The 27,098-nt window shown below is 45.4% G+C and overlaps 1 protein-coding gene across 1 annotated transcript in view; it reads right to left on the bottom strand.

Annotated features, from left to right (window-relative positions):
- The window catches only part of COG5 (component of oligomeric golgi complex 5), a 1,306,288-nt gene that overhangs the window by 294,697 nt on the left and 984,493 nt on the right, over positions 1-27,098 (bottom strand). Inside the window, exon 17 of the mRNA XM_069229832.1 lies at positions 5,376-5,438. Within this exon, the coding sequence (XP_069085933.1) occupies positions 5,376-5,438 (63 nt within the window). The remainder of the gene's footprint in view (positions 1-5,375; positions 5,439-27,098) is intronic.

Below are 27,098 nucleotides of genomic sequence, written 5' to 3'. Positions count from 1 at the left end.
GGGCAGTGTCATCTGCAATTGAGGCTGACAGGGATGAAATTGTCTTATCCGACAGGCTACAGAATTCCAGCCAGTGTGCTGGTGTCTTTATCAGCCTTCTTTGGGGCTACATTGGCAGGTTGTTTAGCAAAAATGGGGTGTATGTTTTTGCCTGTCCCGTCCTTATGATCGGATTGCTTCTTCCTGGCTTTCCTTAAGCATTTGTGTTGTCTTTTTGTTAATTTTGGGTGGGAGGGTCCGTTGCTGATCCAAATTTGCCCTTCCGGTACAACTTCCTTGACAGATAACTCAGAGGCGGGGTTAGTCTGAGTGGCGGGTATTTGTGAGTCCTATAACAGCTGGTGTTGGCTAGAATTCACCTCCAGTTTTTGGGTGGAGCTTACAGTTGGTGGTGTCATTATTACTTTGTGATTTCTGGCGCGCTGCAGCGATTTTTAAATATTCAACAGAATGTCTAGAAGTACAGTTAATTTATCAATGATTGGGCCGCAGGCACATTGCTCTTGGCTCAGTGTGGGGCCTGCCTGTGATTTCACTATTAGAGATATAAGGGTTTACATTTTTTGGTTTATTTCCGCAATTTGCTCAGCCATTAGGTTCATAATGTTAATCTGTGTGTCCAGCTTGTCCGACTGGAAATTTAGGACTTTGACAGATGATTGCAGGGTTGCGATTAGGCTATCCCACCACAGCAGGACGGTTGGTTCTTGGTTGTCTACTTGATCAAGTGCTGGTGTTAGGTCTTTCCCTGTAGTTTGGTTGTGCTTCTGCAAAGGGGAAGAGGTTTGCTGACGGTTTGGTAGGCATGGGTCGTTGCCGTCCTGCCTGAGTGTGCCCTGCGCTAGGTGGTAAACTGTGGGGATCCCTGTGTCGGGGGATGAGTGTGTGTCCCTAGACAGGAGGTTTTCCAGCATGTGGTCCCCTTTGGCTGGATCATAAGATAATGATTTTGCATATACTGTGAGACTGGACTGCCGTTTTTTGAGTACTTTTACCAGGTCCTGGACTTTCTCAGTTGTTTGAGGGGTGGATGTCCTCAATTTGGCCGGTTTTAACTTCTAATGCCTCTATCAAATCGGCATTGTTTGAAAGGGAAAGAGAGAAGGACCAACGTTCATCTGTTTGCGGACTGTGCAAGGGCTGCTTTACTGGGTTTGCAGCTGAAGGACTGATTGCTGTGGGAGCCTCAGCAGAACCATGTGTTGAGGAAAATAAATATAGATGGTCATTTGTCGTTATGAAAGACTGTTGAATTTGAGCTACTGCTTCTAGAGTTTTTGCAGGGCCAGAGGTAGCGTGACTGGGTGGTATGAAGTATTGATCTTGTTTGGCTGCTAGATTTATAGGTTTCAACGGTGACATTAACATTTGGTGTGAGTCACTAACACAACTTGTTTCCAGTGCGGTGCTCCTCTTGATTGGGATAATCGGACTGGAAAGGGCAGAGGCGTCGTCTGGGATTGTGGATATTGCTGCCACTGGATCCTTCAAGAAAGGGAACAGCTTTGATGTTCCAGTCTATGCGGCAGCGAGGGCTCCAACTCAGTGGTGTTGTTCACAGTTATTCCCTCACTAAACGCTGGAGGCAGCTTCAGGGTGGGCTTCTTCCATGGCTTGTTAGCAGTTTGCTGCTGGTTCTTGCCACATCTCATGTTCCCACTCTTGGGCTATACTGATGAACGTTCAGAGTTGTTTGAGAGTGGGTTGAGTTACACAGGCCTGAGGTGGTCTAAAGAGGTGGAGGTGAGGATCCGAGGTGGGGGAGCCTCACCCGGCCACAAGCCTCACCAAGGCCTGGCTTGGCCTCTTCCGTGGCACAGGGCTCAACCACTTATAGGGAGGCCAAATGCCAACCGTACGCTACTGAGTCACCTCAGCTGCGGTCTGCAGTTACTATTGCTACTACTATTGCTGTGCTGTTCAGTACAGGGCTCAGTAAGTGCTTGGTAAAGTGATTGGTGGGTATGGCAGGTATTGTGACGTGAGAGTGTACGCGGGTGTGTTTATTTATTTATATTTATGAAGGTAGCAGCTCTCCCAGCTCTTCTCTTTCTGGGTGACTTCTGGGCATCTTCTGGGGTTTCCCAAGACTAGACCTTGACCAGAGTGTTCTAGCGCAGCTAAGGTGCTTCTAGGTGATCCGGGCTGCACCTGCGCTACCTCTCCTCCCTTGACTCCCCCCTTTGCCAGTGAGAGGGTTGGAGAGGCACGAGCACGCCGGAGCGAGATCAACAGAGTCAAACGAGGTCAAAATTGAACCAAGATTCAAGGTTCAACAGAGCCTATGTGAGGTTAGCAGGTAGGAGGCTGGGTTAGAAATAAGCTGGTTTAGGTTAGGTTTGAAGTTAGTTTTTTGAGGAAGAAAGACAATGAAGGTTGGCAGCAGCAGCTGCTGGGTCAGCTTGGGTGAGCAGCCTCAAGCACCAAGCACAAGCACCAGCGGCAGTGAGGTACTGGTGGAGTTGGGAGCAGTCAAGCTGGCGGTGGACCGTCGAGTCACCAGTCCCCCCCGCTCAATGAAAGTCAATATAAATCTATGCTGGGGTCAGTGCTGCCGCGCCCGTGGCCTTGGCCCCAGTGACTCACCCGCTTCATCCTCCAGTGCCGTCGTCCATCTACTGTGCGTGTCTGCGGCGCGGCCCGTCCGCCATGGAAGCAGTCGGTGGAAAGGACAATGAAAGGAGGGCTGGGGCGCAAGCCGCGAGCAGCAATGGCTGGTGCCTCTTCCTTCTGCATGCTACATGCTCCTCCTACGTAATCCTTATCATGTAGGCTTCAAACTACCCCTCTTTGTTACAGTGCCATGTTCTTCTTGACTAAGGAAGGGAGTGCTCCACAGTGTACTCAAAGATCTGCTATGTTTGCATGATCGACAGTCTTCTTGAGGTAAGAGGACATCACATGAAGTGCAAAACTTGCTAGAGAAGTTGTGGGTCTGTCTAACACACAGGTGTCTCTGCCTGCCAGCTTAGAGCTGGAATGAAAGTACCTAGCCCTGTAGGAGAGACTGTCCAGGAGAAGCCCAGCCACGTCCCTCCTAAAAGCGAAGCCTGCAATGACCCTCGGGGTCATTCAGTCTCCCAGAATGTTGTGAAGAAACTAAAGCCAGAACATTAGTAAACTATTTGGCATTCCTGTAGCACACCCAAAGGACTGGTGCTGCCGCAGCTGACATCTGATGTATTGAACATGGAGCTTTTGCCACCACCGAAACAAAGATCTGTCCCAAAGGTCAGAGGCCACAACTGCTCAAGAAGATTCCTGACCATTCATCCCTCCATGCTAATCACCTTAGTGATCTGAATGAGGTTGCCACTCTCACTCCATGATGTCGAAGACAATGTGACGGTGTGATCGTGATGAGTGCACCATCCAACTCTGCAACAGACATGTCTCCGCTGAGCAGGTAACATGCACAAAGGTAGTCATGGACAGACCTCCAAAAATGTAATCGGCCACTCACTGTAGAGAGTCAGATTTTATCAGGGTAAATTATTTTTAGGGCTTACTGATCTGTTCAGAGAGCTTAAGCTAGTACCCGGCCCAGTCAGAGAGCTAAAGCTAGCAAAGAACATGTTCTTTTCATTCAAGAAGTGATTGAACAATAAAGATGCTTTTACATCTTCATTTTATCTTTTGACATTAGCTGTGCCTTCAAAAAAAGGAGTTCAAATGGCAGCTTATATCTTCTTACAAAATTGCTGCTTATTTTATCCTGGAGAACGGTGTTTACTTTTCTCTTCTTTTCTCTAACTGCAACGTGAGATCATTTTGTAAAGTGAAATGTCTGACAATCGTGCTGTGGCACAGGAAGTGTGAAATGAAAGGCTGCAGGATGTCATTTGTTCCTAACACAAATCATTAAAATAGCGTTTACAGTACAATATTTCAGCCTTTAGAATAGCACATTTATCTGTAATTCAGAAGTGTAATGGAAACACAAACACAGATGTCAATAGGATCAAAATAAATCAGACCACTTTACATGGTGATGTGCAAATGATAAATATTTGCCTAAACCCAATTTCCAAAAATGGTTTGCAGGCTTAAATAGTTTTATCCGTAAAACTGCATGTCACCGTGAAATTTTTGTGGCTATTTTAATAGAAAATGTGCTGTCTGTAAATGATCATGTGCTGCACATCATGATTTAGTAATATAGTTATTAAAAGTGGGAGTTTTTAAATATGAACTGAGGAAAAAAACTGACCCCGCCCTGATGAAAATGCCACAGCAAACTAAGAGGCAAGTCTGGCGTCATGTGTACTCTATTTCTGGGGTAGATTCCTATTACACATGGAGGAAAAGTTTAGTCTATTAAATCAAACAAAAGACTTTTTTGTACAGCAGACATGCTGAGCTCACATATTTGAAGGTGCTCTCATATGTGATAATGAAGAAAAAGACAGTTTAGTGAAATAAAATATTTGTCCAAGATAATGCAATCTGAGCCCAGTTTATCGGTCCAGAGCAACACAGTAATGTCGAGTAGATCATTCAAATCACGAGCCCTGCTGGTCTAGTCACATTTTTATGATTTTCAAGGCCTGATGAGGTTAGGAAGTTAACGTTTTGCTAGTGTGAACTTTCTTTGGATCAATTACTATTTGGACTGACCTACTACCAATATGGCGATTGCTTAGTGAGCTCATACCCGTACGCAATCTTTGCCTTTGTTCATTTCTCTGACAATTTACTCCAGAAAGCAGAACTTTACACTGGAGCCAATACCACACTCCTCTCCAACACAAAAAAAAGAGTCTGCTCAGGATTATTAATTCACAAAAGTCCATATGATACCACCACTGCTTCATGTCAACAAACAGCAGTCCCACGTCGAAAAAAGAGGGTAAGCTTGGTGGTTATGCAATATCAGGACTTTAGTATTACCCTGGCCTTTAGCGCACAAGCTATTTTACCTGGGCCAGGGAAAAGTCAGGATGTCAATTTCACATTTAGTTGGGTCACTACAGGTGACATTCCAGTCCCAACACAACGTGTCAAGAGCATTAATATTACAGAACAAAGCATAACGAGACACCTTCACAGCAAGACCGCACCACTTGTCAGTAAGCACATCACATTAACAGCACATCATTAGATCACAAAGAAGAAACGCTAACGTTTGTTGGAGGCCTTGCCAACACGCAACTCTACACAACACACAGTAAATTAACTAGTGCATAAATGTAAAAAAGTAAATAAATGAACAGAACTACCAGTTGTAGCATGTGTCCAACACACGTGCCAGATACATTTAAGTCCACGTCATTATTAACTACTTGTGATCAGATATTTTAATTTAAGCTAATAGCCAGTACATCTTTTGTCGTTATACTGTGGATGGTTTCTTGCGAGCAGATACTTTCATTTACCTTCAGAGCCGCACTGATGGTTTGATCAGCCACTGCCGGGAATGAACTTTGACTCGACACAACCTGAAAGTATTGGAAAATAACAATTTGTGAATAAAATTACAACAGTTACAAAGATTAAAAAACAACTAGATGTCTCTCAGAAAAAGATGTCAGAATCGTAAGTGTGATCCGCTCTCTAGAGAAAATATAATTTTTAAATACCTAAAAAGAATAATTCATTTCAAAATTATGAAATATGATAGTCCGTAATCGTGACGCATAAATCAAAGACTTAAAATTGCGTAAATTTTCTTTTTACAAACGGAAGTGCTCTAATAGGTTGCCGTACACCAAGAACACTGGGCGTAGAGACTGCCCTTTGAGAAGGGACCACAGCGCATGTTGACTCAGCACGTACCTTTCCTCTTCCTAATGTGAAACACGCATACTGTCCTGTTCTAGGCCAACATTTACATACAGCCATCACACATGTGAATTCATGGCCTTGTGGCATGGATGAAGCTGCCTTCTTTCAAAATGTATTTTGACACCAGCCCACCTTTTTAAATGCGTCTTTAGTATCCTCGATCACAGATGATAGTAAAGTACATATAGTGGCTTTTATTTAGAAAGTAATCCATGTTGCAAAAAATATTTAAAATAGTGCACCAATTTCCCAGATAATCACCTTAAGGGGCTGCAAAGCTGTGGTGCTACATTTGTAACAAGCCACCGAACACTGGGGATAGCACAGTACAGGACAGATGTAGCACACTCAAGGAGGCATCCAGGAATGCACCCGTTGGTGGGTTGACACACGCCAAAGCCCAGTGGCTGTGCAGGGATTCAGCACAGATTGCTGCGTAGAGTGCAGTGGTTCAGAGTAAAGTGACGTAGAGTGCAGTGGCAAAGAGTGGAGAGGTGCAGAGTGGAGTACAGTGCAGCAGCACAGAATGCAGTGGCGTGAAGTGGTGCAGAGTAGAGTGGAGTGGTGCAGAATAGAGTGGCGTTGCGCAGAGTGGAGTACGTACGGTGTGGTAGAACACTGCCATTACAAACAACACATTTTCAACTGAAATTACCATTACACATACACACACGTACTAATAAAACTATACAGCGCACAAACGTTAATGTGTGGAAATGGCCTCACCTAGTGTATTGATTTGTTTTGATCATATTAAAGTATTTGTTTCCAACACACGTTAGAATGAACAAAAATGTACTTCATTTGTGCATTCATAATTCTGATATAATCCTAAGAATTTGCACAACTAATGTAAATGTTGTTGTGTGCTACAGAAAAACACTTTTCTACCCCCAATATCCAAAAACATTGTCCCATAAATCCTCTCACTTTGAATTCAGAGAAAGAAAAGTAAACCCCCAGCTCCCTCAGAAGAGTGAGGCTTATAAATGACCTCTGTCTTTGAATGCACAGCAAATGTGACAAGATAAAAATAAGATTTACAGGCCTGTTTACAGAAAGGAGCACTTCTGGAAGAATACAATGAGGGGTAGTGTGAAAAGGCTTCGCCTCGGGAGAGATTAACTGAACCTGGACCATCTAAAACAAATAAAGCCAGCAAATAGAAAGCCAGACAATGAGAGTTACAAACCACAGAGCCAATGGTAAGTAACAGGTGGAATGCATTCCCAGGGAAGCTTTCTGAATGTAGGCTTCAATCTAAAAAGGGTAGGAGTGAGCCAGCCATTGACAATTTCCTCGTATCTAGGCCTCAACATCAAGAGGAGCATAAGCTCTGACCGATGAGGATTTGGTGGCTACCTTGACTAGGGGAGAGGGGCTTCATGCTCATTGGAGAACATGTACTGAAAAATACATTACTGTAATGGAGACCAGGTTTGGCTCTGTGACTTCTATGATCTCAGGGACAGAGGTTAAATTTACAACTCTGAATACCAAAATTAGCTACTGGGGAAACCTTTAAGTTGGGCAACATGAGGTGAATTTCAAGTCCTCGCAATTCCAGGACTTTATGGTGACTTTGGTATATCAAATAGAAGACAGGTTTGAAAAACTGGAAAATGCGAGAAAGGCTTCTATTCAGAGGGTGATTGGGTGGACAATGAGGGTATGAACAAACAAGTAAAAACATTTTTATTCACAGAAATCTGCCCGGCTCAAGCTCTAGAGTCAAAGCCTTTCAACTGCAAGCAAGAGGTCCCAAGAGCAGAGAGAAGGAAAGAGGTTCCCACTTGGCTGTGCTGCACAATGGGACTTTTAGAAAATGAATTTTGGAGATGGAAGGAGATTAATCCTATATACACACACCCAGGTGAAAGCAGCTTAGATTCCTGTAGAAGTCACAGCTCTGAATGACTTCCCTTATTTTCTTTATTCTTTTTGCTTCACAATGTCATTACGGAATACTTTCAAAGCAGTGAGAGTCAAATTTTCATCCTTCGATTCCTTGATGGGCTTTGAGTATGAGAACATGACATGCCTGCTTTGGAAGTCCTTATCTTCCACCTTCAATTGTGATTTATCTAGACTGTCAATCTGTTTCTCTTCATGCATAAGTTACATAAGTGACTGCTGTGCCTTGGGCAAATGCTGATTTCTCTGTACTTGCTGTTATTTGTATTCAATTCGTATGTCAATAAAATGTATCAACCCTCAAAGTACCTACAGCAGGACAACCTACCAACAACTTCTGCTGAACAAAAGGTCCATGGCATCAAAGTTCAAGCATTGTCAAATGTGCTTTATAAGCTCGGGTTAACCTGTTCTGGAGTGAACATGTGAAGATTAAGGGTACAGAAAAGAAGTGATGCCAATAGAGCCTTGAGTAATTGTTCTCCAGGGACTCAGAGGGGGAGTTGTGACTGTATATTATTGGGATTTCTCTTACTTAAGTCATGTGTGTTGCATTCATAACACTCTGCCATGCATAATCTCGGGGAAGGGATATCTCAGGAAGCACGGTACACTCCCTTTCATCGATCTGGCTCCTTTGTGACTGTCTGACCCAAGGGGCTTCCTTTTGCAGGATTTGGAGAGACACATATGGGGAAGGTTAGATTTTACGGCCAAAAACTAAAAATGCAAACAATATCTAGGTGCCTTCTTCTTCTCCATATTCTGCCCATTGCCACACAGAATGACAATTTCCTATTCATCTGTCTCTTTAATTTGGTGGTTTAAGGTATTTCAGGCGAAAACGGTTCTCTCTTACATTCCAGCATCACCTTGACATTGCTTACATACAGACTTTTTTTTTCTGGGAGGGTGTTGTTAGGGCTAACAACCTGTTGGCAATCGTCACTGTGCACAATCATGGTTATTCACCTTGGTTATGTCACAGTGTTAAAGCCTACTATTGTACTATGCATGATGTTCCTGTGTACCATGTGTCAACTCCATGTGACCAAGTTTTAAGACGTACCATACTTGGATTATGTTGATCAATTTGTCATGTGTCAATTGATAAGCACCTAAGTGTTAACATTCTCAAATAAATAAGGTGGTTCAAACTTTTTGAAACTCGTCAGGTCCACCTTCATCTGTGCAGTATGATAATGCACTCATGTGCATACTAATTTAGACCTTTTCTCGGGTAATTCTCTGTACCCCTGGCCTGTTGCATCCAATGTGCCTGCTTCTTGACTAAAGGAACAAAAGGAAACAGCGTGCAATACTGCTTTTTGGTGACTACATAAAGCTGAATTCTCCTTTTTTTATTTGTGCAGCTGCAAGGCTGGAGGCTACATGTTACAGGTTGGCATTTCCTACAATATAATTACAGTTCTCAAACAGTAAACCCATTTGTTTGTCTTCCAATAACTGGACATTTAGCTGTAATTGTTATTCCTCAGGAAAACCCCACTTCTTTCCTATGGACAAGCCCTCTCCTGGCTTCAATCCTTCCTCAGAGATAGGACTTTCCAGGTCGTTGAGAGAAGCTGCATCTCAGACATATTTCCACTGAATTGTGGAGTATCTCAGGGTTCATTATTAAGACCTTCTCTATTTAATCTGTACATGCATCGATTGGCAGACATTGTCCTTCCATTTAGGATTTCTATAATCTCACATGCTGACGATACACAACTGGTCTTCTCTCTTTCTCACACTCAGGACCCCCGTTTTCCGGCCCTGTGCCCTTACTTAGAGGAAGTAGCCAATTGAATTAATAGCTTCTCCCTTAAAATTAAATGGGGTTAAAACGGAGCTTATGATCCTTAGCAACTCTCCTAATCTCTATATGAGCCTGGGGTGGCCAATTTGCAGTGGTAGCCCCGTCTACCCCCAAGACAGCTTTAAAAAGTCTGGCGGTATGGTTGAACAAATCCTGGGCTACGGACACCCAAGCAATAAAGTTAGCAGCATCTTGCCACAGCATCCTCAGGTGCTTTGAAAAATCCTGCGCCTACCCCTTCCCCCAAATGCTAAAAAAGAATGGTGGTCCAGGCACTCATTCTCTCCTGCCTGGACTACAGAAACTCATTGTACCCGGGAGCTCCAAAATCTGTAGTAAGGAAACTGCAGGTTGTACTGAACTCTGCAGCTCGGATTTTGTACAATATTCCGAGGCACGAGTCAGCCTAGCAAGCTCTGATACCCCACTACTGACTCGCTGTGGCCCAGAGCATTAAATTCAAAGCCCTCGGCATGGCTCGACAAAGCCTCCTTGACCTTTCGACTCTTGATCTTCCACTATGCCCAAAACAAAAGTCTGCAATCCGCCAACGCCTGTTGAGCTATTGTTCCCTTCATTAAAAGAGTTAGAAGTTGAGGCCAGTCCTTCAGAAACGAGGCCAATCGTTGGATCTCCCTTCCCTCGACTCTGCAGACAGTTAATCTTTAATTTCTATTCCGTAAACTACTAAAAACTTGGCTATTTGACAGTTGCCCCGCTAGTGTTCTTTGGCATGTCCGTGTCGCTCTACTAGTGCTGGGATGCCTACCGGTAGCTGCGGGCTCTGCAGATGCTACATAGCATGGAGTAGAATAGAATGTGACTCCACAATGAAACACATGCTGCAACAGCTGTGTTTAGCAAACACTCTGCATTGTGTGCAGACTCCCAATTGCCACACTAGCAAAGACCCTCTTCCAATCTCTTGTTTACCAACTATTGCCTCTCAGGTGCGTTACCTGTATGTTTTTTCTTTGTGGGTTCTCTCTTTTCACTTAGTTTTCCTGCTCTTTCTGGATAGTGACATTTGTATTTCCATGTCATATTCTGATGCAGCACTGGAAATTGTCAGAGGTGTCCTCGCCAGTAGCTACACAGGCTTGTACACTCGCCTCTATTTGAAAATCTGCTACTCTTGCTTACCGTTGTAATTATTTTCATATCATTTCTGAATGTATGGTATCTCTGTGTGCAAGAGCTGAATGTCACTCATCTTAAAGGTATCTGAACAGGCTTATGTCTAATATTAGGGTAAGTAGAGATCCCCTACAGAGGCCTCTCAAAAACACCATTCACTCATCAAGCATGATGGCCTAAGATGCTTCATAATGTTGGGGGAGGGTTTGGAGAAGAAGGACATGGACTTATTTACAAATATCCCTAACCTTCCTGCTCCTAGTTGTCGCCATGTGATGACTGGCTCTCCCAGTTGGGAATATATGAAGCAATCTGACACTATTTCAAGATACAGATTACAGAAGGATGCTGGCCCCAGCAGGGACACACTAAGCTTACCTTATCACCAGATTTACCTGTGCCTCATTTTACTTCCCCTTTAATTTTCTACCTCACCTCTCCAACTTTGCTTTCCCTCTTCCAACTAGTTCCCTTTCCTTCGCACCTCAAAATATGTTACTCTCTTCTGGCAACCTCTACCGCTTTACCTCTCTCTCTTGATCTCTGCTAACAATATTTCTCTCACACACAAACACATACACGTCTCTCTCTAGACCACCTACTCCATTTCAACTCAACCCCTCCACCTCAACTATCACTTGCTCTAGTTTCTTTGTAGATCTCTGTCTCCCTGCGTTAAGCTCTTTTTCAATCTCACAACACTGTCTACCACTGTATCAACAGCACCTCTTTCTCTATTTTATGTATGACTCAACTACCTGTTTTTGTTAGACACATTTCTCTTTCACGTCTCCCTCTACGATTCTCTCGTCCCTACTCCTCTTTGCCTGACCATTTTTCTATACCTCTTCTCATTTTCCTCTAGCTTGCATCTCGTTGTATTTTCTCAAGTTTCTCCATCTGACTTCCTCTACCTCTCCCTCTAATTCATCTTTGTTCTACATTATATTTTTCACCTTCACCCACTGGTGCACTGCACTCCTCTGCCTCTCTATATATTCCTTTCACATTTTAATCAATCCTTTTCCCTCTCTATCTCACTCTAAAACTTTACGTATTTCTCTACCTTTCTCTACTTTCATTTTCCTCATTCTATGTCTTTTTATCTTTTCTTCTGGGTTCCTCGCCTTTTTCTATATACTTCAGATCCTTCGCTAACTCACGATCTTTCTGTATCATTTCTACCTCTAATGCATTCTGGCTCTCCTGGCTCTACTTCACGCCTTTTGCTATACTCTTCTCTCTAGGTTTCTCTCCGGTATCTTGCCCTGTCAAATTTCTCTTAATCAGCAGGGTCACAGGTGACTGTGTATCCATAGAAGTGCAGATGGATACAAAGACAAGGGATGAGGCAGGCGGGAAGAAATGAGAGAATTAGCAGATTTTAACCAATAAAATTGTGAAAATCCTCACAGCAGCACTTTGATTTTCACTGATTACAGCACGATTACCAATAATAAGGGAGGCTATATATGTGATTACAAATATTTGGCAGCTTAAGCTACAATTCCAACTGCTGTGTGCACGTCTTATTTTAATACTAGGCATTAGTCCACCAAACCTCAACCAAGTCACTCTACGTATGTTTTTCCTATAATGGAAGTGACAAGCTGATAAACACTGAACTACACATAAAATGTTATTGTGAGTAAATTAAATCTAGATCTAAGCTGAAAAGAAATTGGGTTTATCAATACTTGTTCAATCTTTCTTCTGGTACTACTGGGCTGGTGGATAACAGTCAGCTTGAGCTTTGCTTTGTTCTTGAGAGACCAGCTTCTGAAGATTTAACATATAATTCAATATTGTTTAGCACCACGAAGGCGTGAAGGTGTGAGCCAGATAGGGCTAATAAATACAAAGTTGTTCCAAACAGGCGGGCTCACAAATTCTTAAGTTGTCAATGGAAGGTTTTTGTGGACTGCTGCAAAATTTCCCTGGTGGGAAGTGAGGATGATCTCGGTTCTTTTGTTTTTGATCCAATATGTCCCAGGTCTGGTCCTGAAAACGTATCATCACAAAATGAAATTACCTAAAAACAGTTCGGTGTTTAAGACGGCTTCAGACCTCGAAAAAAGAAGCAACCAGTAGGTTCTGCTTCTTAATGATACCTATTTCTAATGTAATTTGTGTCATTAAAACATTTGAGGAGAAAGTGCTAGTGCCAACTTGACATCCACAATTACTTTTCGCTAACATTAATCGGACAAAGCAAGGCAAACTTAATATGAAGTAGCTTGGATAAAATATTAGCAAACAATGAGATTGGAGACACTTCACGGAGGCGCAGCCACGAGTGTCAATACAGAATGTTGAATTAATAATGTGCTCTAAATAGATCCACTGCTGTTTCACATGTCCACATGAACGCTAGCCAGGCTAAACGTCAATACGTGTATAAAACAAATCAATTCTCGCTGTAATGTCTGTAATTTATTCAACAATATTAGCCAGAATGAGTTAAGACTGTGACCGGACCGTGCATTTTTAATGGTGCGCTGTGCGTGTCCTTTGTGCGCGCCGCGGCGCGTGGCACGTACGACGCTGCTAATCGTTAGTTATCCGATGGCACATACAATCTCTAATTATATCTCAGTGATGCCGACTGCTTCTTACAAGGACGCGGAGGGCGGTTCATTGATCATACCAGCGTCTCCGGACAGCACTTCGCTCGTCAGTCTGCCTTCAATCCTCCCCGGCCTCAAAATAAAGTGGCCTTTCGTAAGATATTAATATACTGGCGATGCAAGCTTTCCCCATGGAGCTGGGATGTCAAGCCGTTGTAAATGCACACACCTTAATTTTACTTCACGACGGGGTAAACAAACCGTTGTAAATCGAGTGATGATGCTATGTTCGTTGCTCTGAGATTTTACTCCCTTCTTGGAGTTTAGAGCCGTATTCCACTGAAAACCGCCCTCCCGGCAACTCCCATCGGTCACTAACGGTGATGTATTTAACGAATTAAAATCTGGAATAATACGCAGTAGAAAACATGCAAATACGATACGGCCAAGGCGAGGCTGCAACACTTCTCTGGAGGGTTTGGGTCCATTATTTAACAATTGACCTGCTAAAGGTGAAGCGCGCAGGGAACAAAGGGCCTTTTATACGCCCGCTAATGTGAATGCTTTTGATGTAGCCCGGGGCACCAGAGCTCATTTCTGGGAGCCATATTGCGCTACGGAAAGTTAGGAAAACCTATCAGTTAATTCTTGAAAATGAATTGTAGTAATCGTCCACTCCTGGCTGAAACATTTATGAACCCATGGTTACTAGCCAGGTTAGTGGGTAAGGGCGTAGGAGAACCTACGTTTCTGGGGTATACACGGACACCCTCGAAGAGAGCCCAGCCAGCAGACTTCACTCTAGCGCCAAACCACGAGCTGAGTCATCAAAATATGTAATAAGGCGACAATATCAGGAAAGAAAATGACTGACTATTTCAAATGGAAAAAATGTGTACCTCAGTTAAGTAAATATATCACCACTGAGTTTAGGGGCATTTATTAAAAGTAATATTTTTTAAACACAAACCATTCAAGAATAATCCAATGACTTGAACGAGTTACAGAAAAAGTCAGTTGCTCATGTAATCTGTTTATATAATTAGATGTGAAGCATGATTATTTTTTTAATAAAACCTTATACGTGCAATGTTGTTCTACAGCACAGATCTTTAATGAATTACTTCAATGTACTCACAAATTAGTTGGTTACAGAAAATTATACATAGTGACGTAAAGAACAAGTTACTTATCTTTGGTAATGCAGTATCCGATGGAGACTGTCTAGTTGCAGATTCCTTACCTTCGAATTATCCAGAGGTGTCACACTGGATCCAGAAATTTTTCTGAGCCCTACCCATGAACACTGATAGGTGGGCGTCATTCGGCTCCATGTGTTGTCCATGCTGGAAGTGATATGTGCCACCCGAGTGCGCTGATGTTGGTTTTGCTTCGCAACTTTCCATGCCAGGAGCGCAGAGCCACAAAGAAGAGAGACCACACTGGTGTGGAAAACTAGGGCCCTAAAAGGTGGAATGTGGAACAACCTTTACACTAGAAATCTGTTTGCAGAGTGGGGAGGATGGGTGTGTCAGTAAGTAATCTGCAGCTAGAGTCTCTACCCAATTAGGCATTACCAAAGGTAAGTAATTTGTTCATCTGATAGAGACATCTAGCTGGAGATTCTTTACCTTAGAATACATGCCCAAGCAATGCCTCCCAAGAGGTGAGTCTGCAAAACCATTTCACAGTAAAAAAAAAAAACAAATCCTGCAGGACTGAACAAGCACAGTGCCCGGCCCGATGGACCTGACTGTCCAGGCAGTAGTGCTTTGTGAACATGTGCAGAGAAGCCCACTTTGCAGCCTGGCAGATGTCCAATTCTGGCACTCTGCATGCTAATACAGTGTCAAAGCCTTGGCTTTGGTGGAATGAACACACAAACCCTGCAGGGGTTGCATCCTGGCCAATAAGGAGCAGATTTTAATGCAGAGCATGAGCCGTCGGGAGATAGTTTGTTTCTGCACAGCCTTCCCCTTCTTTTCTCCAAAATACCCCATAAAGAGTTGGTCGTCCAACTTTAACTCTTTCGTGCAATCAGGGTAGAACAGCAATGCTCTTTTTGGGTCCAAACGGTGGAGTCCCTCCTCTTCTTTAGAGGGATGATGTGCAGCATAAAAGGTAGGCAGGGAGATGGACTGGCCTACATGAAAAGGAGTGAATGTTCAGCAGAAAGGAAATTAGTCTAAGAACAAGCTTGTTTGGGAAGATGTTGAGGTCTGGAGGCTTAGAAGACAACTCACTGACCCTGCAGGCAAATGTTATGGCACTAGGACGGCCATCTTGATGGTAAGGACCCTCAGATGACAGTTGTGTAGCAACTCAAATGGAGCACATATCAGAAATGTGAGTAGTAGATTCAGGCCCCACTGAGGCATGATGAAGGGTGAAGGTGGAAACACATTGAAGACCTCTTAAAAATCTATTTACAATAGGGAATTTGAACAGTGATGGCTGATCTGGTACCCGCAGAAAGGTAGAAATGGCTGAAAGATAGCCCTTAAAGGTACCCAAAGGAGAGCCCTGCCGGGCCAGAGAAAGAATAAATAGAAGGACGTAAGAAAGGGGAGCAGCAATGGGGTCAACATGTTTTTCTGTACACCATGTCCCAAACTTGTCCAAGTGGCAGGTGTATACCGTCTTAGTGAAGGGGCACCTGGCTGCCAAGATTACATTGTAAGCTTCGGGAGGAAGGTTGAAAGCTGTCAACTGTTGCAGCTCAATCTCCACGCATGAAAGCAGAGCGTCGACAGATCAGGTGGAGAACCCTGCCCTGCTGCTACGACAGGTGATCCTATTGAAGCACCAGCCTAATCGGACAACCAATGGCCATGCTCAACAGCTTGGGACACCAAACTCCCCAAGCCCATTCCGGAGTTAAAATGATGACTTGGGCCCAGTTATTCTTGATCTTCTTGAGAACTCTGGGCAGGAGTAGTAGGGGCGGACAGGCATACATGAGGCTGGATCGCCATTCAACGCGAAAAGTGTCTCAGAGCGACAGCCTCCTTGGAAACTCCAGTGTGCAAAGGTGCTGAATGTGACATTGCGTGTGCAAGGCGGTGGCAAACAGATCTAACCAAGGCTCTCCCCACTGCTGAAAGAAACCTTGCACCACCTCAGGATGGAGACACCATTCATGATCCGTTGGGCATCTTCAGCTAAGTTTGTCTGCCCTGGCTTTCAGCAAGCCCGCCAGGTGTTGAACCACCTGATATGCATTGACATTCCAGCCGTGTCCAGAGGCACAGGGCCTCTTGACAAAGGGTCCACGATCCCAACAAGCCATGTTTGTTGCTGTACTCAGGGATGTGGAATTCTTATTGCCCAACACCTGGGACATATTGTTTGGGGTTAAGGGCAACAAGTTTTCATGTTTATTTTGTCCTTGGGACAAGTAGGCCTAACCCCTCGCAGCACTAACACTTTGGCTGCCAGTGTACAGAGGAGGGAACTGTCTGCGGTTGAGGTAATATATGTGCCCATATGTTAATGCTGTTCGAACTTCTATTTATGGTTCATTAATGAAAGCCTTCATTATAAGGGTGAGTGCTGTAAATAAACGTTTTAAGGTCACACTGCACTACTGACAGTAGTTTCAGTAAAAAACAAAAAAGTGTACACACGTTTGAAAGGTTTAACAAAATGAGGCTAAGTATAATGCTCCCAGAATGCTCTCTAATTAGATGCAAATGTTTGCAATCGCTTGTAAGCAAGTGTGTTGATTCCCTGCTTTCAAAATAAAATGTTCAGAAAAAATGCAAGTAGGACAAAAAAAAAGTTTTGCTACTATGAGATTTTATGTGCTATTCCTTTGTAGCGTCATTTAGTAAAATGCGTTGAGGCATGCTAGTATTTCCCAAAAATATTCCTAATGGGAAATCAGTGTAAACATTTTCAACAAGATTATGGGAAGCATGAAAATAAACAAGCACTGGCAAAGCCAACCCATCCTACATTTTTTGTGAGTCTTTTGGTTTCATCAAAGCGTATCTTGTTTTGACATGGCTTTTGTAACAAGTTATTGTTGTGGGAGCTTCCAAGCCCTCACCATTGTAACAAGCACTGGTAAAAAAAAGACAAAACGTTTTTGGTCTTAAAAAGCACACATTGCCACCAGTGGCATAACAAAGGCCCTGCAGCACCCTTTGGGTGGGGCCCCCTCAGCACAGCACCTGCCCTGAGCGAGCAGGGGAGCTTCCATGTTCTTTGTAGGGGCCCCCCTCCAGTTTTGTAACACCACTGATTGCCACAGTAGTTCCTGGCACTGCACAAAAGTACTTTTTATGCAAATATTCTTCTTATGGAAGAGCCGAATGCAATCACTCACAGTAAAGCCAGCCGATAGATGGAGAGAGAAATAGAAGTTTAACAAATGTCTTTGTTAACGCCAGACCTAATTAGGGACCCAATTCTTGAAGAAATGCACAAAAGTGCACCCATGGTATATGTCTTTGAATTAGTGGCTTTCATGAATTCACAAGAACTTACAGAAGTAGACCAGGAAATCGTATTGCTAGAAAATGTTTGTGAACGCTGTTTTAGCACTGGCAAATATGCATGTGTAGATTTTCTCATGTGAAAATCTACTGACCATTTACAAGTTCACTTTCCCTCCAACCACATTCTTTCCCAACTCTGGAAGAACGTCTATTTCTGCCATTGTCAGGAGTAAATGACCTTTCTTTTAATGGGAAAAGATTAGAGAACAGCTGGTGAAAATCCTTAAAACATGCAAGTTAGTAGGTTTGCAGACTCAAAGGCATTTCAGCCCTGGAACTATTGCTTACTGCTTCTTCCAGCCCCATTATGCAGATCTGCGGAAAGGTGGCAAAAATAAGGACATTGCTATAGTGGGGATTGAAATTGCGAGTATTCAAGCCCTACTATAGTAGCAGCCTGGCATAATCAGAGAGGCTATTATCAGAGCTCTTACCCAATGAGATTGCTGACACTACATGGCACCAAAGGGACAAGAAGAGCTTTTTTACAAATAGATTTAGGAAGCAACCTGTCCCATGGACAAGCAGATATTTTATTAAATTCCACAACCATTGTACTACATGCGGTTGTGTTGTCGGTGAACACCTGCGATAGCCTGCCACTGATGGAGGTTAGAAAGGCTTTCAATGTCAGTCTGATCGCCTAGAGCTCCAGTAGGTTGATGAGGAGTCTGGATTCCGCTGGAGACCAGAGGCCTCTGATTTCCACCTCTTCCAGATGGCCGCCCCATCCCAGGAGTGAAGCATCCATCACCATCGTCTGGTCTGATTGAGGAAGGGAGAGGGGTCTGCAGCTGATTCAATAGGGGTTTGTTAGGCACCAGTGCAGGTCTTTCACAGATCCCTCTGAGATATGGACCATGTCAGAGAGATTCTCCTGATTGTGTGCCCACTAGAACTTCAGGTCCCAGTGCAGAGCCTGCATATTCCAGCGGGAATGTGCCACAAGCAGGCTGCAGGAGGCCCTGAGGCTCAGCCACCTTAGTCCGTCTCACTGAAAGCCAGAATAGAGGCAGAAGCATTAGTATCATAGCCTGAATGTCATGGACTCGTCAGTCGGGAGGATAAGCCCAAAACTGCAGCGTGTCCAAGACAGCTCCAGTGAAAGAGATCATCTGAGAGGGAGTCAGGTGTGGCTTCAGCATGTTGAGAGTTACCGGAAGGCAGGAGGTCTACTGTAGACTGGAGGTGGGAGATGACTGCCTAAGGTGAGCCTGCCTTCAACAGCCTGTCATCTAGATAGGGAAAGACTAGAACCCCTGTTCTGCACAGATGAGCTGCGACCACCACCATCACCTTGGTGAACACCTAAAGGGCGCTGGTAAGGCTGAATGGAGTAAGGCGAATTGAAACTGCTTGTGGCCCATCGTGAAATGCAGATAACGCCCTTGGGCATGTGTAGGAGGCTGGACTGGCTTGTAGTGAGTACCAAGGGGTACTTACACCTTGCACCAGGCCCAGGTATCCCTTATTAGTGTATAGGGGTGTCTAGCAGCTTAGGCTGATAGAAAAGGTAGCTTAGCAGAGCAGCTTAGGCTGAACTAGGAGACGAGTGAATCTCCTACAGTACCACTAGTGTCATATGCACAATATCATAAGAAAACACAATACACAGATATACTAAAAATAAAGGTACTTTATTTTTATGACAATATGCCAAAGTATCTCAGTGAGTACCCTCAGTATGAGGATAGCAAATATACACAAAATATATGTACACAATACCAAAAATATGCAGTATAGTAATAGAAAACAGTGCAAACAATGTATAGTTACAATAGGATGCAATGGGGACACATAGGGATAGGGGAAACACAAACCATATACTCCAAAAGTGGAATGTGAACCACGAATGGACCCCAAACCTATGTGACCTTGTAGAGGGTCGCTGGGACTGTAAGAAAACAGTGAGGGTTAGAAAAATAGCCCACCCCAAGACCCTGAAAAGTGAGTGCAAAGTGCACTGAAGTTCCCCAAAGAGCACAGAAGTCGTGATAGGGGAATTCTGCAGGAAAGACCAACACCAGCAATGCAACAACGATGGATTTCCAGACTAGAGTACCTGTGGAACAAGGGGACCAAGTCCAAAAGTCACGATCAAGTCGAGAGTGGGCAGATGCCCAGGAAATGCCAGCTGTGGGTGCAAAGAAGCTGCTACTGGACAGTAGAAGCTGAGGATTCTGCAGGAACGACAAGGGCTAGAAACTTCCCCTTTGGAGGATGGATGTCCCACGTCGTGAAGAGTCGTGCAGAAGTGTTTTCCCGCCAAAAGACCGCAAACAAGTCTTGCTAGCTGCAAAGCTCGCGGTTAGGGTTTTTGGATGCTGCTGTGGCCCAGGAGGGACCAGGATGTCACCAATTGCGTCAGGGGACAGAGGGGGCGCCCAGCAAGACAAGGAGCCCTCTCAGAAGCAGGCAGCACCCGCAGAAGTGCCGGAACAGGCACTACAAAGTGGAGTGAAACAGTGCTCACCCGAAGTTGCACAAGAGAGTCCCACGCCGCCGGAGGACAACTCAGGAGGTCGTGCAATGCAGGTTAGAGTGCCGTGGACCCAGACTTGGCTGTGCACAAAGGAAATCTTCGCGGAGTGCACAGGAGCCGGAGTAGCTGCAAAACACGCGGTTCTCAGCAATGCAGTCTGGCGTGGGGAGGCAAGGACTTACCTCCACCAAACTTGGACTGAAGAGTGACTGGACTGTGGGAGTCACTTGGACAGAGTTGCTGAGTTCAAGGGACCTCGTTCGTCGTGCTGAGAGGAGACCCAGAGGACCGGTGATGCAGTTCTTTGGTGCCTGTGGTTGCAGGGGGAAGATTCCGTCGACCCACGGGAGATTTCTTCGGAGCTTCTAGTGCAGAGAGGAGGCAGACTACCCCCACAGCATGCACCACCAGGAAAACAGTCGAGAAGGCGGCTGGATCAGCGTTACAGTGTCGCAGTAGTCGTCGTTGCTACTTTGTTGCAGTTTTGCAGGCTTCCAGCGCAGTCAGCAGTCGATTCCTTGGCAGAAGGTGAAGAGAGAGATGCAGAGGAACTCTGATGAGCTCTTGCATTCGTTATCTAAAGAATTCCCCAAAGCAGAGACCCTAAATAGCCAGAAAAGGAGGTTTGGCTACCTAGGTGAGAGGATAGGCTAGCAACACAGGTAAGAGCCTATCAGAAGGAGTCTCTGACGTCACCTGCTGGCCCTGGCCACTCAGAGCAGTCCAGTGTGCCAGCAGCACCTCTGTTTCCAAGATGGCAGAGGTCTGGAGCACACTGGAGGAGCTCTGGGCACCTCCCAGGGGAGGTGCAGGTCAGGGGAGTGGTCACTCCCCTTTCCTTTGTCCAGTTTCGCGCCAGAGCAGGGCTGGGGGATCCCTGAACCGGTGTAGACTGGCTTATGCAGAAATGGGCACCATCTGTGCCCATGAAAGCATTTCCAGAGGCTGGGGGAAGTTACTCCTCCCCTGCCTTAACACCTTTTTCCAAAGGGAGAGGGTGTAACACCCTCTCTCTGAGGAAGTCCTTTGTTCTGCCTTCCTGGGCCAAGCCTGGCTGGACCCCAGGAGGGCAGAAACCTGTCTGAGGGGTTGGCAGCAGCAGCAGCTGCAGTGAAACCCCTGAAAAGGCAGTTTGGCAGTACCCGGGTCTGTGCTAGAGACCCGGGGAATCATGGGATTGTCTCCCCAATACCAGGATGGCATTGGGGGGGCAAATCCATGATCTTAGACATGTTACATGGCCATATTCGGAGTTACCATTGTGAAGCTATACATAGGTAGTGACCTATGTATAGTGCACGCGTGTAATGGTGTCCCCGCACTCACAAAGTCCGGGGAATTGGCCCTGAACAATGTGGGGGCACCTTGGCTAGTGCCAGGGTGCCCACACACTAAGTAACTTAGCACCCAACCTTTACCAGGTAAAGGTTAGACATATAGGTGACTTATAAGTTACTTAAGTGCAGTGGTAAATGGCTGTGAAATAACGTGGACGTTATTTCACTCAGGCTGCAGTGGCAGGCCTGTGTAAGAATTGTCAGAGCTCCCTATGGGTGGCAAAAGAAATGCTGCAGCCCATAGGGATCTCCTGGAACCCCAATACCCTGGGTACCTCAGTACCATATACTAGGGAATTAGAAGGGTGTTCCAGTATGTCAATGTAAATTGGTGAAATTGGTCACTAGCCTGTTAGTGACAATTTGTACAGAGAGAGCATAACCATTGAGGTTCTGGTTAGCAGAGACTCAGTGAGACAGTTAGGCATCACACAGGGAACACATACATATAGGTTACAACCTTATGAGCACCGGGGTCCTGACTAGCAGGGTCCCAGTGACGCATAACAAACACACTGAAAACATAGGGTTTTCACAATGAGCACTGGGCCCTGGCTAGCAGGATCCCAGTGAGACAGTGAAAACACCCTGACATACACTCACAAACAGGCCAAAAGTGGGGGTAACAAGGCTAGAAAGAGGCTACTTTCTCACAGCATGCAAAACAGAAATGTGGCAGTATACATCATGCAAGTCCAACATTACCAACCTATCTCCCAGGTCGAGGGAAGACAGGATTTTTTCAGGAAGAAATTGAAAAGACGCAGATCTAGGATTGGACTGGCACCAGAAGGTAGTGGGAATAGCAACAACCAAGTTCTCGTGTTGCCACACTCTTTATGGCTCCCTTGGCTGAGACAGCCACCACCTCCTGACCGAGTAAGGAGAGATACTCCTTTATCAGCCTGTTGTGAGCGGGTAGCATGGGTGGAGGGGTAGACATGAAGGGGAGTGAGTAACCTCTCCGGACATTCCAGAGAAACCAGTGGTCTGATGTTATTCACTTCCTGTGGGGCAGATGATGGCATACACCCTGACACTGGTTGCCCATGATGGTTGGAGGGCAAACTAAAGAGGCTTTAAGGTTGTGGCTGCCAGGGGAAATGGTGGAGTGGGCTGACCTCTGACTACCTAACCTATGAAGTCTGTGGGTGCTGGGTCTTCAGCCACACAGAGGCTGGGAAGTATGCAAGCTGTGGTGGTGGCTAGGCAGGTTCAAGGGTGTCTGGAAGCCCCTTCTGTGGCTACGAAAGAAGCAAAAGGTAGACTGAGGTTGACAAAGGGTGCATGGAAATCCCAAAGGACCTGGCCATAGCCCTGTTGTCCTTGAAGCGCTCCATCTCAGAGTCAACCTTGTCTCCAAAGAGACAGGACCCATTAAAGGGCATGTCCATAAGCGAAGCTTGGACATCCCCTGAAAAGCCAGTTCTCCTAAGCCATGCCTGGCACCTACTCAAGAAGAAACTGTCCCGCCTGGTGAATCGGTCATGCCCAGCCCATTTCTGATTGTAAACTTAGCTGCATCTCTCCCATCAACCCTATCATGAGAGAAAATGGCCCAGGCCTCCTCCTGTACCATATGCAGCATCTACCGACCAACTCCCACAAGAAAGGACAGTATTGGCCCGAAGGCATGCAGTGTTCATGATCACAATGCCACACTGTCAGAAGAAAACTGGACATCCATGAGGACATCATTAAATGGGAGAAGTGGTTCTGAAGGGGTGACTCTTGGCTGAAGCACCTCCGTCAAGGAATTAGTCTTGACAGCCAGCAAAGGCAGCTGAAGGTTCAGGACCCTGGGCGCCCTTCTCACCATTACAGCAAATGTGTAACCCTCCCCTCCGTAGCCATGGTAGAAGAGACCAAGCCAGCATACAGAGAGGTGTCCAGTCCACTGGCATCTGCCAATTTCTCACACCAGTTAATGTCAGGGTCTAGCGGCTGGAATTCCTCAGGGTTCAGTGGCCCCTCCCAAGTTTCCCCAAGTCCTAGCTCACAGGAACAGGGCTCAGGCTCTAGCTTGGAGGGAATGGCTCCAGTTGGTACCAAAGTTGGCGTCGGATGATGCACATCCGGCTCTGTGACAGATTAGGGATAAGAATGGGAACAGCACTGCTGGAGGATGCCAAGAGTGTCAAGATTGGCACTGACATAGGGGCAGACCGAGGTGATACATCAGTGGGTCCAACAGGCTCAACAGGCGCCAAGGTAGGACCCATCGGCGAGGAACCAGTGGGGGCCTGTTCTGACTGAAAGGGACCCAAAGTCATGCCAACGGGGACAGGCCACCCAAATAAGGTGGGAAACCACATACAATTTGCAGGGTAGGGGTGAAGTCACTCCCGGAAACGTAGGCAGCATAAAGTCAGCCCAGGCGTGGGCTCAACTGCGGAGCGCAGGCGTGGGCTCAACTGCGGAGCCAGGCAGCAATGACGACACACTCTTGTCAGATGGCTTCAACGGGTGGGGTGACATCGAAGACCCCTTTGACTTCTTACTCTTTTTCTTCTTGTGGGACTTACCCGAAAACCTGGACGACTTTGATTGTGATTAAGATCAGTGACTTCGCGACTGATCCTGGGACCTTCCTCTTGCCCGGGATCGAGACTGTTGCAGCGTTGCACGTCAGGCAGCAAGCACTTGATGGACCGCTCCCCTCAAGGCCTTGGAGTTCATGGCGCAGCAGTTGACACAGATCATCGCATTGTGGTCATGCTCAAGGCAGTAGAGGCAGACAAGATGTGTGTCCAGTCACTGGCATCTATCGGTGACAGGCACTGCAGGCCTTGAAACCAGCCTTTCTAGTGGACATCCCTGCCACACCAGGAGAAAGAGCTAAAAAAACTTAAACAAAAAGTTCAGTTAAAAGGTGGCCGGGGATAGTTCTCTCCAGATCTATGCTGGCTCACGCATAAAGAAAAGAAATTACGTCAGTGCGCTGGTGTGGTGCCTATATAGGATGAGTATAACGTAGTTTACTCTCCATTAACATAGCAAACATAGGAATGGAAATCTTAAATTCAAATTCTCGTGTTACAGGCCTGATGGTAGCCAATCCTGGTCAGGGCTTCAAATTTGCCAATTTCAAACACTTCATGCCAATGTTCAAAAGTAAATTGGCATGTCTTGAACATTGGCATGAAGTGTTTTTGAATCAGGAAATTATAACCTAGAATTGGCTGTTATGTTGAATTTTATACAATCCAAACTACAACGCATAATTGTAGCATCAAAGCAGTAACTTTATTGTGCTGTTTAAATATCCTCTCATGTATGAGGCGGTTGTAATTTTTTATGTATACTATTTTGTGATTTTGTTGGTTCTGTGTTATTTGTTTATTTTTGCGTATTTACTGTTATGTTATTTATGTTTTCATATATGTATATTTCATTTAGGGTAGGGGGTTGTATTATATATTTTTTTGGTTGATTCTATGTTGATTATATTATGTGCGAACTGAATGTTTAATTAGCTATAATAAATATCTAAATTGAAATATATTGTATGTTGTATATTTGAATTTAAGATTTCCATTCCTATGTTTGCTATGTTAATGGAGAGTAAACTACGTTATACTCATAGTATTGCTTCCCTGTGTGTTACTCTCTGTATCTAGCTCAGAGACCCTGTTTAGATACGAGGTGGTGCCTATATAGGGCCACCAAAAACCACTTCTGGTGCAGACGTTGTGAACGACGACACACAGCGCAAACATCACCTTCTGGCATGCAGGGGTACTACTCACTAAAAATTTCCAGATTAAGGCCCTCATTTCAACCTCGGCGGTGTCTTTCAGAGACCGCTGAGGTTCTGCCGGGCCGCCCGCCAACCCTATTATGACTGCTGGTGACCCTCCGCCCTTTTTTGGACGGAGAGCCGCCAGCAGCCATACTGACGGTCAGCGGTGTAGTGGAGGCTGCTCCTCCGTCACCGCCATGTCATCAGAACACCGCCCACCGTAATACGACTCAGTATTCACGTGGCGGTGTTCTGGTGACGGGATGCTGGTGGTGGAGCAGTCCCCATGGATCCCGTTCCCTCCCGGAGGATCACCGGAACAAGTAAGGTGATCGTCCGTTAGGGGAGGGGGGTGGGAGGGTGTTGTGTGGTGTGTGCCTGCATGGGGGTGTGCGTGTGAGTGTGTAGAGGGGTTGTGTGAGTGCGTGTATGTATGTGGGGGGTGTAATGTGTGTAGCGGAAATGTAACGTGTATGCATGTGTGCATGTATGTGCCCGTGTATGTGTGAGTGGTGTGAGCCTGCGTGTAGGAGGTGCAGGGGTATGTTTGGGGGATTCAATGGGGGTCGGGGGTGGGGAGGGGATCCTACTACCTTTGGGGGTGGTAGGGAGGCCGTGGGTGTTGACTCAGGGGAGGGGGAGACCCCAATCAGTTCCAGGGAACAAATTCCCTGGCACTGATGGTGCATACCGCCATGGATTGTGGCGGTTGAAAACCCCACGAAATCCATGGCAGTATGCGGGGTCATGATACCGCCGGCGGACTAGTGACGGCTGCCGGGCTGGAGACCGTTGTCTCCAGCCTGGCGGTCGTTACCACCGTGGCGGACGGTGCGAGACATTGGCAGTTTGGCATATGTCAAACCGCCAATGTCATAATGGGGCGGTAATGACCGCCGGCCTGTTTGCGGTCTTACCGCCCATTTTGCACCGTCCGCCAGGGTTGAAATGAGGGCCTAAGTCTGATGCCTGCGGCAAGGACTCTGCAGCTAAAAGTCTCTCTCAGATGTGACGTACGCAATTTGTTTGAGTGGGGAAGCTGAAATTTAGACCATGGTTCCTGGATATAACTTGTGCAATTCACCCTAACATCCTTCTTTCTTCTGTTTAGCATCAACATTCAAACACATTTGCAGAATGTATTCCTTTCAAGCCAGGCTGCACATTCCATGTGTCTCTTTGAAGTGCTGTAATCCGAGGAACAACTTTGTAGGGCTCAAAACCTATTGGTATGCTAATTATTTAACTGTGGGTCAGTGAGGTGTTCAGCCTAAATATCACTGCTGGCTCCCCCGACCTCACAAACAGAACGATTTTAAGAAATAAGCAATAAACAACGAAAAACAAAGAGGCCTTGGTGCCTGAGCAGAGTTTATTCTAGAGATAACAGCTCTTCAAAGAGACTTGTGAAGTATGTATTCAGAGAGGTATGTTCTGCCACTGTTCAATCTTCAGTTTGCAACCCAAAATCTGGTGGTGGTATTGACCCCGCACCTCGCTCTACAATTTGGGAGGCTAAATTCCCTTGATTAAGTTGCTAGCAACGGGAGTTCTGTAATGTCCCTAGCCGTCCTGCCTTCACAATCTGTAAAACAAATATCCCCATTAGCTAAGATCATCAAACGCGAGGCTGCAACACTTCTCTGGAGGGTCTGGGTCCATTATTTAACAATTGACCTGCTAAAGGTGTTAAACAAATATCCCCATTAGCTAAGATCATCAAACACGTTTTTTCCCCCAATACCTGTTTTTTTATTGGCTTTATACTTTTTTTATTTTCATTGTTATTGCACATAGAAACAAATAAAAAA

Source organism: Pleurodeles waltl, chromosome 4_1 (assembly GCF_031143425.1).
Source record: "Pleurodeles waltl isolate 20211129_DDA chromosome 4_1, aPleWal1.hap1.20221129, whole genome shotgun sequence".
NCBI classification, from domain to species: domain Eukaryota; kingdom Metazoa; phylum Chordata; class Amphibia; order Caudata; family Salamandridae; genus Pleurodeles; species Pleurodeles waltl.
This window is presented reverse-complemented; position numbering and strand designations above follow the sequence as displayed.